At 42.0% G+C, this 18,146-nt stretch overlaps 1 protein-coding gene across 1 annotated transcript in view; it reads left to right on the top strand.

Moving 5' to 3' along the window:
- LOC129624671 (ATP-binding cassette sub-family C member 4-like) overlaps positions 1-18,146 on the top strand; it is a 169,240-nt gene that overhangs the window by 6,074 nt on the left and 145,020 nt on the right. Inside the window, 3 exon segments of the mRNA XM_055542835.1 lie at positions 4,166-4,276; positions 4,812-4,932; positions 16,867-17,091. Coding sequence (XP_055398810.1) covers positions 4,166-4,276; positions 4,812-4,932; positions 16,867-17,091 — 457 coding nt within the window.

The following is an 18,146-nucleotide window of genomic DNA, read 5'->3' as shown; positions in this document are numbered from 1 at the left end:
GCCACCTCTTCTTAATATCTTCTGCTTCTGTTATGTTCATGCCATTTCTGTCATTTATTGTGTCCATCTTAGCATGAAATTTTCCCTTAGTTTCACTAATTTTATCAAAGATATCTCTAGTATTTCCCATTCTAATATTCTCCTATTTCTTTGCCTTGATCACTAGGAAGGCTTTTGTATCTCTCCTTGCTATTCTTTGGAAATCTGCATTCAGATGGGTATATCTTTGCTTTTCTCCTTTGCCTTTCTCTTGTCTTCTTTTCTCAGCTATTTGCAAGGCCTCCTCAGACAACCATTTTGCCATTTTGCATTTCTTTTTCTTGGGGATGGTCTTGATCACTGCCTCCTGTACAATGTCACTAATCTCTGTCCATAGTCCTTTAGGCACTCTGTCTATCAGATATAATCCCTTGAATCTGTTGTCACTTCCACTCTATAATCATAAGGGATTTGATTTAGGTCATATCTGAATGGTCTAGTGGCTTTCCCTACTTTCTGCAATTTAAGACTGAATTTTTCACTAAGGAGTTCGTGATCTGAACCACAGTCAGCTCCCAGTCTTGTTTTTGCTGACTGTATAGACTGTCTCTATCTTCAGCTACAAAGACTATAATCAATCTGATTTTGGTATTGACCATCTGATGATGTTCATGTGTAGTCTTTTCTTGTTTTGTTGGAAAAGGGTGTTTGCTATGACCAGTACGTTCTCTTGGCAAAACTCTATTAGTCTTTGCCCTGTTTCATTTTGTACACCAAGGTCAAATTTACCTGTTATTCCATGTATCTCTTGACTTCCTGGTTTTGCATGTCAGTCCCCATGATGAAAAGGATATCTTTTTTGGGGTGATATCCTATCTAGAACTAAGGTTCTAGAAGGTCTTTTAGGTCTTCATAGAACCATTCAACTTGAGCTTCTTTGGCATTACAGGTTGGGACATAGACTTGGATTACCATGATATCGAATAGTTTGCCTTGGAAATGAACAGAAAGCATTTTGTCGTTTTTGAGATTGCACCCAAGTACTGCATTTTGGACTCTTTTGTTGACTATGATGGCTATTCCATTTCTTCTAAGGGACTCTTGTCCACAGTGGTAGATATAATGGTCATCTGAGTTAAATTCGCCCACTTCACCCCATTTTAGTTCATTGATTCCTAAAATATCGATGTTTACTCTTGGCATTGCCTGTTTGACCACTTTCAATTTACCTTGATTCATAGACCTAACATTCCATGTTCCTACGCAATATTGTTTTTACAGCATTGAACTTTATTTCCAACACCAGTCACATCCACAACTGGGTGTTGTTTTCGCTTTGGGTTAGAGGAGCAGATTTCTCCTGATTACACCAAAATGAATCTGATTGTTATCAGGCTAGAGTCCCAATTGCTCATAGCCTTAGGTAAAGATCATCTGCCACTTGATTGTCTCAGTTCTCTAAGAGATAAAACTAATGACACAATTGAGGAATCATGGACCAAAGGGCAAGAGAAGGAAAGTAACTGTAAGGGGTTCTAAGAATGACCTTAGAAGCCCAAGGAAGCTGGGGAACCTTCTTTTGTTCCTGTCACAAATTTGTTCAGCCAGGCCCTTCTTGTTTTGAGTATTTGGCCAAGTGACCTTCTCTCTATTAAAGAAAAAATTTTATTGGAGTATAGTTGATTTACAATGTTGTGTTAGTTTCAGGAGTACAGCAAAGTAAATCAATAGACATATATCCACTGTTTTTAAAAGGTTCTTTTCTTTAAAAAAGATAAAGGCTATTACATAGTATTGAGTAGAGTTCCCTCTGCTATACAGTAGGTTCTTATTAGTTATCTATTTTATATATACTTCCCTGGTGGCTCAGACCGTAAAGAATCCACCTGCAGTGCAGGAGACCTGGGTTAGATCCCTGGGTTGGGAAGATCCACTGGAGGAGGGCATGGCAACCCACTCAGGTATTCTTTTTTTTTTTTTAATTGTGTTGTCTTCTTTTTACAATATTGTATTGGTTTGCCTGGAGAATCCCCATAGGCAGAGGAGCCTGGGGGGCTGCAGTTCATGGGGTTGCAAAGAGGTTGGATACGTATATAGTAGTTTATGTATGTCAATCCCAGTCTCCCAATTTGTCCCTTCCTACCTACCCCCCTGGTAACCATAAGTTCATTTTCTACATCTGTAACTCTATTTCTCTTTGGTAGATAAGTTCATTTGTACTGCTTTTTAAGATTCCATGTATAAGTGATATCATATGATATTTGTCTTTGTCTGCAAGTGGTTTTCTCTGGCAATTGGGATGTGCTCTCTTTTATCTGACCACTAGTGTTAACATAAAAACAATAGGAAATGGTTGCTGGGGCACAAATTGCCCCTTGATCAGCCAGCAGGTAGTCAAGAGCTTTGCAGTGGTCAAGTGTCATGTGGGCCATGGGTCTAGTGAAGATTTTGTCATTCTAAGGTTAGAACTGGGTTCTCTACTTACCTAGGCCAGTCTCTGACTTTTTTAAACTTCTTTTTTTTTATACTTAGGTTATTATAAATTCTTTCTCATGCTAGGCTCACCAGGGAGCCTACAAGAGTGACACCTGCTATTACCAGTCCAGCTCCCCTCCTGACTAGATGAATGGCCCCCTTTGATTCACAGGTTGTGCGAGTGTAATTAAAATCTGAATGTAACCTTGATCTGGGTGTGAACCATATATAGCCCACTGTCCCCTGGTAGTTTTCTTGGAGACAGTTGATGGCCCAACATGGGTGGCCCTTGCTACAGGGTCCTCAAGGAACAAATATATCTCAGGGGCACACACACGGTCTTTGTATTTTATTGAGTCTTGTTTAGGCTCATGGTGGCGCCCTTCCATCCAGGGTACTTACACATGGCCAGGCCCCTCCATGTTTGTTATGATCCTGTCCCCAGAGCCCTTAAGCATGGTAACTATCTAGAGTCAGCCATGCCTGTTGGTGGAGGACTCATAGTGAACGGTTGGTTGGACCCCCAGAAAACAGGGATTTGACTAACACATAGGCCTTTGCAGGGGTGTGGTGGCAATGGGGCAACCCTGATTGCAGGGGTGTGGTGGCAATGGGGCAGCCCTGATGTCCCTGGGCAGAAGCCTGGGCATGGTGGAATTAAACTGTAGTTTGGTGATATTGTCAGCTGAAGTTCCCTGAAAGTCTGGTGGGCTATATTTGTTCCCTGACTGAGGCTGATGGTGACAGATCCAACAATCAATAAAATTCCAGCCCTTTTAGATGTTTGAAAGTTACTTTTAAAAATAAATGAATTTTCCAGAGAGTGATACCGAGGAGGACCATAAGAAGAATCAACTGCATTTTAGTTGGGAAGCTATTATTTATCTTGAGGTTGTCTTCAGAAGGTTGGGTTCAGAAAGAGGCTCACATGAGTGTTCTGGCTGAGGGGAGTCTGACAGGACTGTAAGTAGTTCAGGGTCCAGAGCCTGTTAGACTCAGGGTGTTGTGTCCATAAGATAACTCCCTGTAAAAACTTCTCTGTGTTGACAACTGATCTGAGGAGATCTTGAGACCTCAAGTTTGCAACTGCTTTGAATATGACTGGTGCTAAGACACTTCAGTCATGTCCGACTGTGACCCCATGGACTGTAGCCCACCAGGCTCCCCTGTACGTGGGATTTTCCAGGTTTGAACACTGAAGTGGGTTGCCATTTCCTTCTCCAGGGAATCTTCCCAACCTGGGGATCGAATCAGCATCTCTTACATCTCCTGCTTTGGCAGACGGATTCTTTACCACTAGTGCATGTAGGTATCCTTCAATCTGATACATTTCAGAAGATTTAAGTCCTCAGTAATACAGGAAGATATCTGCAGCCTTACCCACAATGGCCATTCAGCTCTATTCTGCATGCCTGAGCCACTGTTACTTTATTTTGATTTCTAAACATATTTTTTTCTTAATAATTAAAGCAGATGTACAATGTATGTTCAGTAGGCCACAAAGAGGCTGCTTTAATTATGTAATATATAAGCCAGCATGACTTTCCTATACCTAGAATGTATGTGTGTTTGTAAGCATATATCTAATTTTCCCCATATCTTTATATAATTAAAATGTAGACTTTTTTTTTAAGCAATATCCATGAATGTAGGTTTCTAACTAGAGATGTATAATTTGGATATATGTCACTTTCCTTTTAATGTTTAACAGGTGGCTAAACCCCTTGTTTAAAATTGGTCACAAACGGAAATTAGAACCAGATGACATGTACTCGGTGCTTCCAGAAGATCGCTCCCAGCACCTTGGAGAAGAGCTGCAAGGGTGAGCACAGACATCAGGGAGAAGGGGAGAAAGAGTGAGAATTTCCACGTGGGGCTAAAGGTTTGAGGGAGGCTTTGCCTTCCTCTGGGTTCTTCTGAGACTCCTCTCCTGACACTGCACACTCAGCCATTCAGGTTGACCCCGGGCTTAGCCCACTTTGGAGGCCTGTGTTCCCTGTGCATCTGTGGGTGTGGAGGGAGCCCACAGCCACGGCCCTGGAGGCTGAACTCTGTCCCCGGAGGTGGGGTCCCTGGAGGAGGGAGTCTGCCCTCCTGAGCTGCTCATGACCTGTGAGTCCAGCAAATCTTGGCAGGAACTTGTTTCCAGAATCTGGAACTTTTCCCTCAAGGCCTGTTTCTCTGGTGCTTCAGAGTCTGCACCGCTCATCTTTCAGGAGCCCTGTGAGCAGGTAGCCAGCATCTATTGCGCAGCCACAGAGTGCCCTGTAGTGAAGGCTTATCTTCTACTCTGTCCCTCTCCCATTTTCCCTATGGTGGACGTGCTGTTCTTTACTGTGCTTTGTTTTGTATCACAGGTACTGGGATCAAGAAGTTAAGAGAGCCCAGAAGGATGCACAGGAACCCTCTTTAGTGAAAGCAATCATAAAGTGTTACTGGAAATCCTATTTAATTTGCGGAATGTTTACATTTCTGGAGGTAAAAGATTTTCATACTGTGTGCTGCTTTTTGGTGTATGTGTTTCTGTACTGAGGTGGACGGGGCCGGTGGGGAGAGAGGCCAGTGGTCTAAGGTCTGAGGATAAACCCTCATGGAAACATGATAGAGTTCAGAGGTTGTATTTATCTTTAGAATGGCGAGAACTGGACTCCAGGGGTTACTATTCTTCTTTTAACTGGTTAAAGAGTGTTGTGGAAGGATGGCCTTGAAATAAAAGACATTTTATAGTATGGTAGAAAGTTCCTGGTGTTCATTATAAACACTGAATGATCTTTGACCAAAAGAAGATTCCAACAGCCTCAGGCAATATATGCCCTGTGATTTAAAGGAAAGTAATTTGGACACGAGCCCAGAATAACATACATTTTATGGCACTCATTTATAGTTTAACAAGGTAAAAATTGTTACATTGATCAGGTCACATCTGATAAATGCTTTTCTAAGAAGATACCATTGCCTCTCCTCTTCCAGAGGAACAGAACCCAGGGCCCTGCATCTGGCCTGTAGCCACCCAGAACTCCTAAGAGCACACTTTGCCCCAGGCTGCCCCCTTCCCTGTGGGCTGGCACTGTGAGCAAAGTCCCCGTGGGGAGGAGCTCCAGCTTCACCGTGAATTCTGTGTACCCTCCACACTGCTTTCTTTCCCTGATTGTGGGAGTAGATTCCTGGTTGAAGGGGGAGTCCTGATAGCCTGGCATTGGCAGAGGGTGTAGGAGGGAATGTTTGGGGCAAACCAGAGGCAGAAAGCTGTGAGATCAGTGACCCCTGTGACCCTGAAGATCCTGGGTCAAGATCCCCCAGAGGACAGTCCACCTGGGGACACAGTGCTGGCAGCCCCCTGTTATGGCTGAGCCTGCTGGGGGTCTGCCTCAGACCCCGCTGGGTGGCTCGTGCTCTCCGTGGTCACTTAGCACTGCCTTAGGGACATGGGCGGCCTGTGAGTGTGTAAGGGCAGGTGGGATGGAAGATGCAGTTGCTGTGAAAGGGGTGTTTTATGTGGAGAAGGTGCGAGCTGTCCATTGTGTTGGGGGTGAGGTAATGGGTCAGGTGGTTTACAGGTGGGTGGCGTGGCTCTTGTTTAAAGGCTGTGCTGAACTGAAGGGCACTGCGGGCAGTGGGCAGCTGTGCAGGTGAAGTCCACCCTACACAACTGGAGAGACAGAGAATCTGTCAGCTCCCAGGTGACTGGATAGTCCTGGGGGATGGAGTTGTCACTGATGTCAGAAGAGGATTGGCCATTGTGCCAGAGGGTGGGACAGGTATGTGGGGCAGGGTGCCGCCTTTGAGAGGACACTGACCACTTAGATACTGCAGTGCCTTGTGAAGGACTCGGGGTGGGAGAGGAAGAAGGAGCCCATCAGGTTGTCCCAGCCCTTCTTTGTCCCGTGTGCAGCTGTCCCAGTAATGGTATTTACACATAGTTACAATAAGTCTTTGTTTGAAATACACAGGTGGCAAGCTGGTGTGTCCTATTTGTGCAGGATTTCCTGACCTCAGACAGCTCTCATGAATTCTGTTTACCAGGAAACCCTGGGGCCTCGGTGTCTGTCTCTGGCTCATGCCAGGTGCCTGGTTGGATGAGTGGCCTCAGGGTTCAGTGTTGGATCATATCAGGAGCAGGTCTTTCTCTCCTGTCCCTGGTTCTCTAGTTTCTCTTTGGTACCAAATGCTAAAGAGTCTTAGAGACAAGTGAGTCTCAAAGGATAGCCCATGTGGCTGGGTTTGAACTGAGCTGCTGGTTTGTCTTGCTGTCCTGGGCTGTTAGCCCCTTGAGTGGGGTTGCTAAGCCTTGGATGGATCCCATTCTAATATGAGTCCTGGGTCTTGGCTGTGGCAGCTCATGGGAGAATCAGACATAGAGGGAGAGGCCGCAGGATCTGGGGTTCTTCCTGAGATGGAAACCTCCCCACTGTGGTGCTGGGAGTGTTGATTTCAAAGTTGTCCAGCTGCAGTAATACTTCCTGCTGGGGATCCAGGAAGGCCAGGCCTGGGGCTGCATAAGGTGCAACTGGTAGAGCCCTGGGCCCTTTCAGGAGGTTGGTCTCTGGGTGGTCATGGCAGAGAAGTGGGGAGTAGAGGACGTAAATTTAGGGGCTCATCTGTGTGGCAGTACTGCTAGCACTAGCAGCAGTGCCAGTTAGTTAATAATTGATTTTATGAAGCAACTTCCCGTGTTGTGATCAATCTATACTGCTTGTTGTTCTTTATATTTTAGATGGTGGAAGATCTAAACTCAGCCCAGGATTTTCTAAAACACAAACATGTTTCCTTTTTGATCTCCAGTCCTCTTTTAATCCCTCGGGTGCACAGAATGCCCTGTGGATCATCCATGATCCCAAGCAGTGTGGTCTTTCCACCCACAGCATGAGTAGGGCCTCCCAGGCACTCCCGGCAACACCAGTGGGATAAAGCAGGGTGATGCCAGTCCAGGGTGAGGCTTTTAGGGTTTTAGGATTTTGAGATATGAAAACCTCTGTCCTATGAGAAGGGCTTCCCTGATAGCTCAGCTGATAAGGAATCTGCCTGCAATGAGGGAGACCTGGGTTTGATCCTGGGGTTGGGAAGATCCCCTGGACAAGGGAGAGGCTACCCACTTCAGTATTCTGGCCTGGAGAATTCCATGGACTGTCCTGTGAGAACTGAGGAGTATCTCTTCCTCTCAGAGAAACAAGTACCAGGCTGTGGAGCCCTTGGAGGTCACCCCTAATTAGAACAGAACAGCCTGAGAGCTCCCAGCACCCCTGGCCCCTGTGTGCACCTCCACGGGTACTGTGGGTGGGGAGGACAGGTCCCCACCTACCCAGGGTGCTCAGGGTGGACAGGAGAAGCCTGAAGCCTCTGCCTGGGCCTGAGACACAGAGACCACCTCCCCAGGTCATCAGCACTTCTCTCTGAGAGGTGAGGTCTCCACTGCTGGTGTGTAAGTGGGGTGACCTCAGAGAGACAGAGTGGGTTCACCCAGTCCTTTCCCCTGAGAGGGGAGGTGTGGCCAGGATTTATGTCCTCTTCCCAGGACCCTTAGAAGTGGCCCAGCCTTGTCCGATCACTTGGCCTTTATCTGAAGCCACTTTTGCTGATGGTCCAGGTGGAGGCTGTGGGAAGCCCATGTGTGTGTAAATCCTCACTTTGGAGCTCAGCTGATGGACAGGAAGTAAACAGAATCCTCTGCATCCCACAGTGGGCTTTGTGCTTCAACTCATGGCTGGTTCCCCAAGAGCTGAGTGGTCTTTGCATTTATTTCCCCAACCTTTTCTTCCATGTGTCCCTCACTTTGCTCAACCCAGGAGGCTGAGGAGTGGCTTCTGTTGGCAAAGATACTGTGGGCTGAGAGCAACCACTGAGGACCACACGTCAAGGGAGAGGAGGAGGGGGCCTTGAACCAAGCAGAAGGGGACCTGCCAAGCAGACCTGCTGTGTGCACCCTGCTGGTTCTTGAGAGAATAGTATTAGCTATTAGGTGTTTGTAATGGCCACAGGGATGACCTTGAGTTATAAATTAGGGTTTTATATCCAATCTTATATTCTTTTTCTAAGCATATGTACATTTTTAATGTAAAATTAAAAGAATTTTTAAAATTGAAGTATGATCAGCTTACAATGTTATATTAGTTTCTGATATACATCATTAGTGATGTAATATTTTATACAGTACATGATAAGTTTAGTTACCAACTGTCATCATGCATAGTTATTCTAGTATTATTGAATATATTTCCTATGTTGAATATTATAATCCTGTGATTTTTTTATTTTTAAAAATTTTATATATTTATTTTTTGTCCCCGATCCCCTTTTACTTATTTTATAATTTGGAGTTGTACCTCTTAAGTTTCCTCACCTATTTTACTTGTTTCCTCCACCCCCTTCAATTCATTTTATTTATGTAATCAGGTAAATAGAAGACTCCTTTTAAAAGATTGCATTCATAATGGTTAAAAATTTTAGCAATCTGCTTAGAAGTAAAAGTTTAATTACAGTCTAGAAAATTCGGCTTTACACATGACTTTTCTCAAGAGCTCTTGTTCCATTGTGATCGCCTGTGAGCAATAATGAGTTTTCCAAGCCCTTTGTAAAACCAGCCTCTGCCTTTAAGAATAGAGTAATTCTCTTACCAGGACTTCTAATAATAAAAGTGATGAAAAATCCTTGTTTTTATAGTGGTTTCAGAGCACTCTGAGCTGTTGTAGCTCATTTAGGTGTCCCAGGATTCCTCTGAGGGAGCCAAGGTAGGTATTTTCACAGATAAAGACCCCGAGGCCCAGGAGACCACACAATGGGCTTGGGGTCATGTGACTCGTGGGTGGCCAACCTGGTCTCTGAGGCGTAGTGTTCTGACTGCTAGACTGGTGTTCTCTGTGTTCTGTCCTCTCCTCCCACAGCCTCTACTGAGGCTCAGAGCCAAGAGGAGCTGCTTTTCTAACGACCGCTCTGTGCCCCTCTGTCAACTGCTTTCTAAAGTGCTTCCCACCCCCACCCCCCATAGTTTTTTAAGAAATTTTCAAAAATAGAATAGAATGAAAGGGTAACACAATGTGTCACTCCAGAATAGGGCTCTCTGGCAGGAAGATTGTTGTGAGTTGATTCAGTTTTTGAGAAATAGACACAGGAGAAACCCTGAAGACAGAGTAGAAGTTACTCTTTTGTGAGGGACATTTACACTGATAAAGGAAACCTCCCTTTGTAAAGGTGTCTGCCTCTCTGAACCAGAAAAAGAAGGATGGCTCTAAATCACAGCCGGATCCTGTTGAAGGACCGTCTTCAAGAAGCATGAAATCTGCATAACACACCCAACCCTAATGTAGTTTAAGCTGCTTTTCCTGTTAATCTCTCATCTTTTCCTTTGTCTTTAGCTGGAGATGGCATTTAAGGTGGTGGCTTGGGCCATCTCAGGGAGTCACTCAGCTCTTCTTGATATTTTGCATGCGTGTCAGAAATATACATGTTAATAAACTTCTGTTTGATTTTCTCTTGTTATTCTATCATTTATTACAGGGATCCTCAGCTAGGAATTCAGAAGGGTAAAGGGAAATAGGCCTCTATGTCACCATAGTGAATGTCGCTCAGTCGTGTCTGACTCTTTGCAATCACATTGACTATACAGTCCGTGGAATTCTCCAGGCCAGAATATTGGAGTGGGTAGCCTTTCTCTTCTCCAGGGGATCTTTCCAATCCAGGGATCGAACCCAGGTCTTCCACACTGCAGGCAGATTCTTTACCTGCTGAGCCGCCAGGGAACCCCATGTCACTTTAAGCCAGCTTCAATAATTGCCATAATGAGCAGTCTTGATTCATCTGAAACACACTCTCACTTCCCAAGATTATTTTAAATCAGTTCCAAGACATCATATCATTTTTATCCATCAATATTTTAGTATATATCTTTGAAAGATGTGGAATCTTCCCCCCACTAAACATTTTTAGCATAAACATTATTGTTCTTATGCATAAATATTAACTTTAATGTCATCAATATCTAGCCAGTGCTCACAGTTGTCTTTTTCTCCTCTTGCTGTTGGAAGCAGTATTAAATAGGGTACACTTGGCTGAAACAAGTTATACAATTGCTTTTCCGTTATTCCCCCACCCCACACCTCTAGGTTGTTTCTCCTGTAGAGATTCCCACAGCCTGGATTTGGCTGATCACTTCTCCCTCTGTGTCAGTTGAAATGTTCCTCTGGAACCTTAGTTGGTGTTTAGATCTAGAGTTTTGATGTAACTCATTTGGATTTTCTTCACCCCTTTCATCTATGTAGGGAGTAGGGTTGTATACCTCCTTTATGAGGTACATAACATCTTGTGTGTGTGTGTGTGTGTGTGTGATGTTAGGAGCTATTCGTGATCCTTGCTCAAGGTCCATTAATTCATTAAGGGTTACAAAATGGATATGCTCTAAGCTCTTTGGTTAACCCTGAACTATAATATTTATAGAAAAAGTAGGGGAAAATAATGTTTTTCACTTTTTAAAACCCATTTTCAAAACGATGAGTTGGTTCTCTTCTGGGGCTAGTGGGTTTTTATTGTTGTTTGTTTGGTTTTGTGGATGTCAGTTTGAGCTCATGGATTTAAGCATTTCTGATCTGCTTCAGCCCATTTCATTCATTATGCTTGTGCCAACATTTGGCCATCTTTGGGCAGTGGGAGTCTATTCAGCTTGGGTCCTAAGTCTTTTGCACATACTCTAGAAGTCTTTGCTAGATTTTTTGTTTTGTATTTTGATTCCTGATGTGAGAGGATGTTTCTGGCTCATTTTGTACAACATTTGCTCCAGCCAGCCCTGGAATCATCCATTTCTCTAAGCAGTCTTGGCTTCTTTTAGTGTGAAATGATATTTAAAGACTAAAGTCTGAATGCTAGAACTGCTTATTGCTCTTGGTTTTTGTTTCTTGACTTTTTCATTAAACAAAGTTAGAATACATTTTTTAAGGTAAAGAAATAAGTTTATATGGGTGTTTCCAGTCCAAGTCAGATGTAAGAAATTTTTACTTCATCTTATTGGTCTTACATCTGTATTTCTTTCCTCCCACCATCTATTCTTAGTCCCATGTCTAAGCCCAACTCTCAATGATATCAGCATAATTATTCATTTGTTTTACCTTATAATGTGAAGCAATCTGAAAGCAATTTAAGATTTTTATTTTATTTTTTTGCAGTTCATACTGTCTTCAGGTGGGTGTATCACACAGAGAATGTGTTTTCAAATTATTTTCTTTGAAATTACTTATTTAAAAAATATTTATTTTTTAACTGAAGAATAATTGCTTTACAGAATTTTGCTGTTTTATGTCAAACCTCAACATGAATCAGCCATAGGTATACATACATGCCCTCCCTTTTGAATCTCCCTCCCATCTGCCTCCCCATCCCACCCCTCTAGGTTGATACAGAGCCCCTGCTTGAGTTTCCTGAGCCAGACAGCAAATTCCCCATTGGCTATCTATTTTACATATGGTAATGTAAGTTTCCATGTTACTCTTTCCATACAGCTCACCCTCTCCACAAAAGTGCCGAAATATATACCCATCCTGTTGGTTGGCAGAGCCATATAAAAAAGAACTATTGGGTATATATTTAGGTACTTTTGTTTAATTTTACTCTGAAGTTTTAGGAATTGCTTTTTAAAAAATTAGCTGCTTTATAATTCTATATAATGTTTTCATGATTCCAAAATCAAGAAAAGGCTATTTTTAAAGAAGGCTGATATCCTTGTTAGATCTATTCCAATTCTCCTTCTCCTTTTAGAGATAACTTTTCAGGCTAATTTTAATTCATGTTTTATTCATATTTTAAAACTGTCTTTTCTGAACATTTTGTTTTTCCTACTGTACAAAATGAAAAATTTTAATTTCATCACTATAATCTCTGGACTTGAATTTAGAAGGATTTTTCTAGAAGCATGAAATGTGCCATGGGACTCTGGTTAAAACTCTTTGTGACCCTCGTAACTCCTTCAGAGCAGGTCTGTAGCCATTCCAGGCTCAGATGACATGACAGTGCAAGCGTGGATGTTAGCAGATGCTTACCTGGGGTTAGTTTCTGCATCCAGCATCTACAGGGTGAGGAATCTTCAGGCTCCACCCTAATGAGTTGAATCTAAACCAGTTTCTGGAGACTGGGCCTCAGGCATCAGAGGGCACTTATCCTCTCTCAGGTATGCTAAGGTGCAGTCAGGATGAAGACCACTGTGTAAAAGACTAGTGAAGGCTAGGAGATCTAGAATCCTGATGGCTATGATTCCCCCAGATTCAGTGTTTTTCTACCTTATCTCTAAATTTTTCTCAATTCTACATTTTGTCACCTTTCCCCCAGTTTTAAAGATTAACTGCCTATTCATTTTTCCTACAAGTTCATTCTTTTCTGCTTGAATGTTTTACTGAAGCATTTTTCTTTGATAGCTTGTTTCTATTTGTGTGTGTGTGTGTGTTTTCCATGAATGAGATATGGGGAAGTTGGGCAAGAAACGTTAACATGGAGGAGGACTTCTACCCACTGTGGAAGTTCTAGCATCTAACCTAGCCATGCAAGAAGTTACCCTAAGAAGCAAGAGGTAGAACCCAATGTCAGGTGCTTTCAGAAGGCTGAATACCAAGGACTCTTATCAAGAAATGTCTAACTCGAGCTTCCTTGGCAGTCCAGTGGTTAACACTCCATGCCACCAATTCAGATGCCTCAGTATTTGATCCCTGGTCAGGGAACTAAGATTCTGCATGCCACATGGCATGGCCCCCCAAAAAAACTAAATTCTGCCTCAGAGACTCAGACTCTCTAAGAACCTTGATTAATGAACATTGTAGTATTAAATTAGGCTCTTTTAAAGATCCTTTATGATTTCAGAGTTGTGAAGAAGTCTTGTGAAAGAGGAAGAACTATACTCAGTTTGTGGAGAGAGTAATCATAGGGTGGTCATAGATTGATGTTAAAGAGGAAGGGTTTAAGGGGGCAACGTTTGACCTCATTCTTGCTGATCAATAAAGTTTTAGTTTCATTAGATTTGTGGTTGATAATGAATATTTTCTCAGTTGCTTTATTTCTTATTAGTTGAAGGTGAGAATCGGAAGTGTAGAGATGAGAGATTTCCCTGGTGGTGTCTGCCCACACCAGTGTACATGTGGTGGGGGCAGCTCCTGGAAATGCTGCTACCAGTGTCTGTGTCCCCAGGGTGAGCCACAGCCACTCCTTGCTTCTCTGAGAGACTCTCCAAGACAAGCAGAGTGTTCTGAAATTGGACCTTTCCTTGGGATTCACACCACTGTTTCATTTGGAGTTAAAACTTGGAACAGAACATTGAGCATATGCAGGAGCTAATCTTCTGGCAGCTGGAAAATATTTCACCTGGTTTGCCTCAGCCAGTTTTACCAAATGCTAGAAATGGAAACACTCACAGATTTCAAATGCTGCTGCCGGCTCTCCTGTTAAATGACTCTTTATCTCTAACCTTTCCTTGTGTGTGGAGGGGATGGGTTTACTCAGTCTACCATTGATGGTCTCAGTAACTCCTGTCCTGTGTGTCTGGAAGCTTTGAAGAATCATATTTAATATGTGTATTCTTATTCTCTATATGTACTTTGGGAATTTGTTTTCACAGTTTTGCGCTATTTACTATTTTGTTTTCTATTTTTTTGAGAGAAATCACTGGAAATTCTTCTTTACTTGCTGTTATTTTTCATATAGGCTATAATATCAGTTTTCTATTTTCAATACTTGCAACTTATGCCAGAATGGAAATTCCTTGTATGTTATACTTTTCGTCACTTCTCTGAATTGCCGTGGCTGCTCCTTGCTGGAGGCAGAGTTGTGCATGTGTGCTCAGTCACTCAGTTGTGTCTGATTGTTTGCGACCCCATGGACTGTATCCCACTAGCTTCCTCTGTCCAGAGGATTATCCTAACAAACTTCTGGAGTGGGTTGTCATTTTCTACTCTAGAGGATCTCTCCAACTCTGGAATCAAACCTGAGTCTCCTGTGTCTAATGCATTGAGATGAATTCCTTTCCATTGGGCCATCAGAGGAAGTCCCAAAATAGTGCTTAAGAATAGCAAATGACTCTCCCCTCAAATTACAGCAGATCAAAATAACAGTTCATGTTTGAAAACCTTTATCTTTTTGAAAATTTCTGTCCCAAATAAACAATAATCATTATCAAGAAAAAGAAAAAAAAAGAAAGAATTGACAGATGAATGGAAGATATGGGCCATTAACTGGCATTATACCTTATTGAGGCTGTTAGTTCAACTTTTTTTTTTGTTTGTTTGTTTTAATATTTATTTATTTAGCTGTGCTAAGTCTTGGTTGCAGCATGTGGGATCTAGTTCCCTGACCAGGGAGTGGACCCAGATCCCCTACGTTGGGAGTGTGGAGGTATGGAGTCAGCCACTGGGCCACCAGGGAAGTCCCTCAACTGGATTATCAAATACTGTTTATCATGAAAAAGTCCATATATGTTTAGGCAGTAGTGACCTGCCTTTATTTACACTCTTTTTTGCTGGATTTGTTTCATTTATTCATATTTAGTTTGGTGAGTGTCATTACTCTTATTTCTCCTGTAATTACAAGGATGTTAAGCTCAAATAGAGTGCTGAGTAACAGGAAACTGATTCCCAAAGATAATCACAAGTTTCGGGAAAGTCTGGGATGGCAGATATTACTGCTGGGCTTCTGGTGGTTTGTGGCTGCAGTACTAGACTGCCCTTGCCCATGCCTGGGCTGGGACTGCCTGTGTGTACAGTTTGTTGTTCTTGCTTCTCTGTGTGGGCCTCCACATTTACATCTCAGGAAACTATAAACAGTGTGGTTGACAGTCCACTGTGTGAGGGACTCTTTCATGAGCTCTCTCTGCCTTTTGGGATGGATGGGAAATGTATGAGAATGGTGGAAATGTATGAGAACGGTGGAAATGTATGAGAACTGATCATTTTAGTTAGGTCTGATCATCTTACTTATACTTCAGCTAGTGTTGCCTTTATCCTCTATAGCAGATGAAAATCTCCATGACTTCATGGAAGGAGAAGCAGTGGGTACAGGCTGTGAATGTGTGTGTGTGCATGCATGTGTATAGATCAAGACAGGAATACTGAGGTTTAGTGAGACACCCATATGAGGAACTGAGCCATCTTTTGGTAAATATCCTGATCAGGCACTAGCTGGCTGAGCAGAAAATGCTTAATTATTTTGGTGTTTGGTGTTATGAATTCTCCTTCCCTCCCTCTTGTGGGATCCTCAGTTACAGACAGATAAAAGAGAGCTATCAAAGTAAACTTGTCAGTTGCTTACCCTGTCTGTGTTAGTAAGGTAGAATTATCAAAAAGGAAAAGCCCTGTTCCTGAAAGATTTCCAAAATTTTGGCATGTTGTCTTTTGAGAAGTCTGTGAAGGAAATGATGTTGAGGGCCAAGGTGTTTACTTTTGGTGACTTGGATTCTTTGAGTGTTTGGTTTTCCTTAATGGTGGAGAAGGAAGGGGACCTGTGGAGAAGGGGACCTTCAGGAAGTGACTAGAGAGAGAAAGCAGGTTGTGGGGTGAAGTGGCTGTTTGGCAGGGTGGGTCAGTGTTGCTGTTTCTTTGCCTTTTTGTTTGGGGAAGAAACTTGCTTTCTCTAAATCTTACTCAGGGTGGAAGCCTCAGTGCACCCTGAGCCAATTGGTTTAGCCTTGGAGAAGAGAGGATTGGGAACATTTCTTCCAACCCACCAACTGTAGTGGATGGTGTATGGAGAACTACAGAAGACATACTTTTTTAGCTTGGCCTCCACCATGTTTAATTCTTTACTCCAAGGAACATTCCAGCTTCTAGGGGGCAGAGGCATATTGAGGCATTGCTCTCGGGAGCTGAGAGCCTGCAGAGCTGCCAAGCCTGGTTTCTTTGTGGTACTCCAACCGAAGCTGGTTTCCATTCCCTTGATCTATACACATGTGGAGTTTGGGGTGGAAAAGAGTGGATGTGTTTGTGCCAGTGTTTCAGTTTGTAAAGATTGGTGAAGAAGGTGATAATAGCATGTCTCCCATATGTGAACCAGGTTGACTTTCTCTTGGGCTGGGACATTGAGAGTACAGGGGACAGGGGCAGGCTGCCAGCAGGCTTGTTCATATGGAAGCAGATTTCTTACTCTTCTGCCACCTTTTTCCATATTAATCTTAAGGCTCAGTTGGTATTGAGCCTGGTTGTGACATTTACTGAGCATCCATGTGCACTAAGCATGATGCACTAAGGCTTTCATATCTTTAAATGTAAAATTTTGCCTTAAGGTTAAACTGTTTGTCACTTGTCTTATAGGAGATAGTGGATCTGCATATTTTTCTTTTAAATTAGTCATGAATGTAGCATTTTGTCAAAATGTATTTTTAACATGCTAATGCTAAAAGTAAGCCTTGTATTAAGAAAAACTGACATTTCTAATTAAGACTTTTTTCTTTTCTTTTAGGAAGGTACCAGAGTAGTTCAACCCATATTTTTGGGGAAAATGATTAGTTATGTTGAAAACTACGATCCCACTGATTCTGCCGCTTTGCACAAAGCCTACGGCTACGCGGCAGGGCTGAGCGCCTGCGTGCTCGTGTGGGCCGTTCTGCACCACTTGTACTTCTACCACATGCAGCGCTTGGGGATGAGGCTGAGAGTAGCCGTGTGCCATATGATCTACCGCAAGGTGAGTGTCGCTCGGTTTCACGGTGTGTACCTCCCCTGAGGCATCGGAAACATTTGGAGAAAGTTCTTTATAAACTAAAACTTTCCTAACTGTGATCATTTACACCTTCCCAGAGAAGCTTGCTATTTGCATCAAGCCAAGTTTGTTGTTGTTGTTGAAGCAAACTTGATCAATAAATAATGAAAAGTTTTCTTCTGAGATCAAGGGAGGGCTGCCCTTGATAACTTTAAGCCATAGGCTGTTGCAAAATACCCACTAAATTTGTAGTATTGAATGAATATTAAATTATATTTTTAAATATTAATTTAATATTTAAAAATAAGTATTTTTTTTAATTTTATTTTATTTTTAAACTTTACATAACTGTATTAGTTTTGCCAAATATCAAAATGAATCTGCCACATGTATACATGTATTTTGATAAATATACCAAATGATAATAAATATATCAAACATATCAAATAAATATATCAAATTATTTAAAATAAATCAACATATCAGTGATTTTCATTGTCTTCATGCTGAAATACCATAGAGCTGTTTATGGAAATTTTTTGTTGTTGTTTATTAACATCTTAATTTACATCAAATGTTTATTTAAAAGTGAACGTCAGAGATTGGATCTATAGAACTATATCTAGAAGCAGAGAATGTATTTGAGAAAAGGAATGATTATAATTTTAAAAGACCCATTTCATTATATTCAATATAATTATGTTAGAGAAAAATATAAAGAGAATTCATGCCAAATATAGACTCACTCACTATATTCTATAGATGTAATTGTTGTTAATGGTATATTAAATAAAATAGTAGGGTATTTGAGAGAAAACTTAAAATTTTACACTGTTTTATTCATTCTGGAGATAATTTATTACTCTTCATTTAAACTATTTTAATACAATATTTCCTTTTATCTTTAGTATGCATCATAGCACTTTTAATAAGACTGATTTAATGTGTTCAGTGATTTTGCATTGAGGAATGCCATGAAATTATTCCATAGTTTACCCTGGTCTAAACTAGTATAAAAGAATAAGGATTTCAGGTATCGT

Source organism: Bubalus kerabau, chromosome 12 (genome assembly GCF_029407905.1).
Source record: "Bubalus kerabau isolate K-KA32 ecotype Philippines breed swamp buffalo chromosome 12, PCC_UOA_SB_1v2, whole genome shotgun sequence".
Taxonomy (NCBI): Eukaryota; Metazoa; Chordata; class Mammalia; order Artiodactyla; family Bovidae; genus Bubalus; species Bubalus kerabau.
This window is presented reverse-complemented; position numbering and strand designations above follow the sequence as displayed.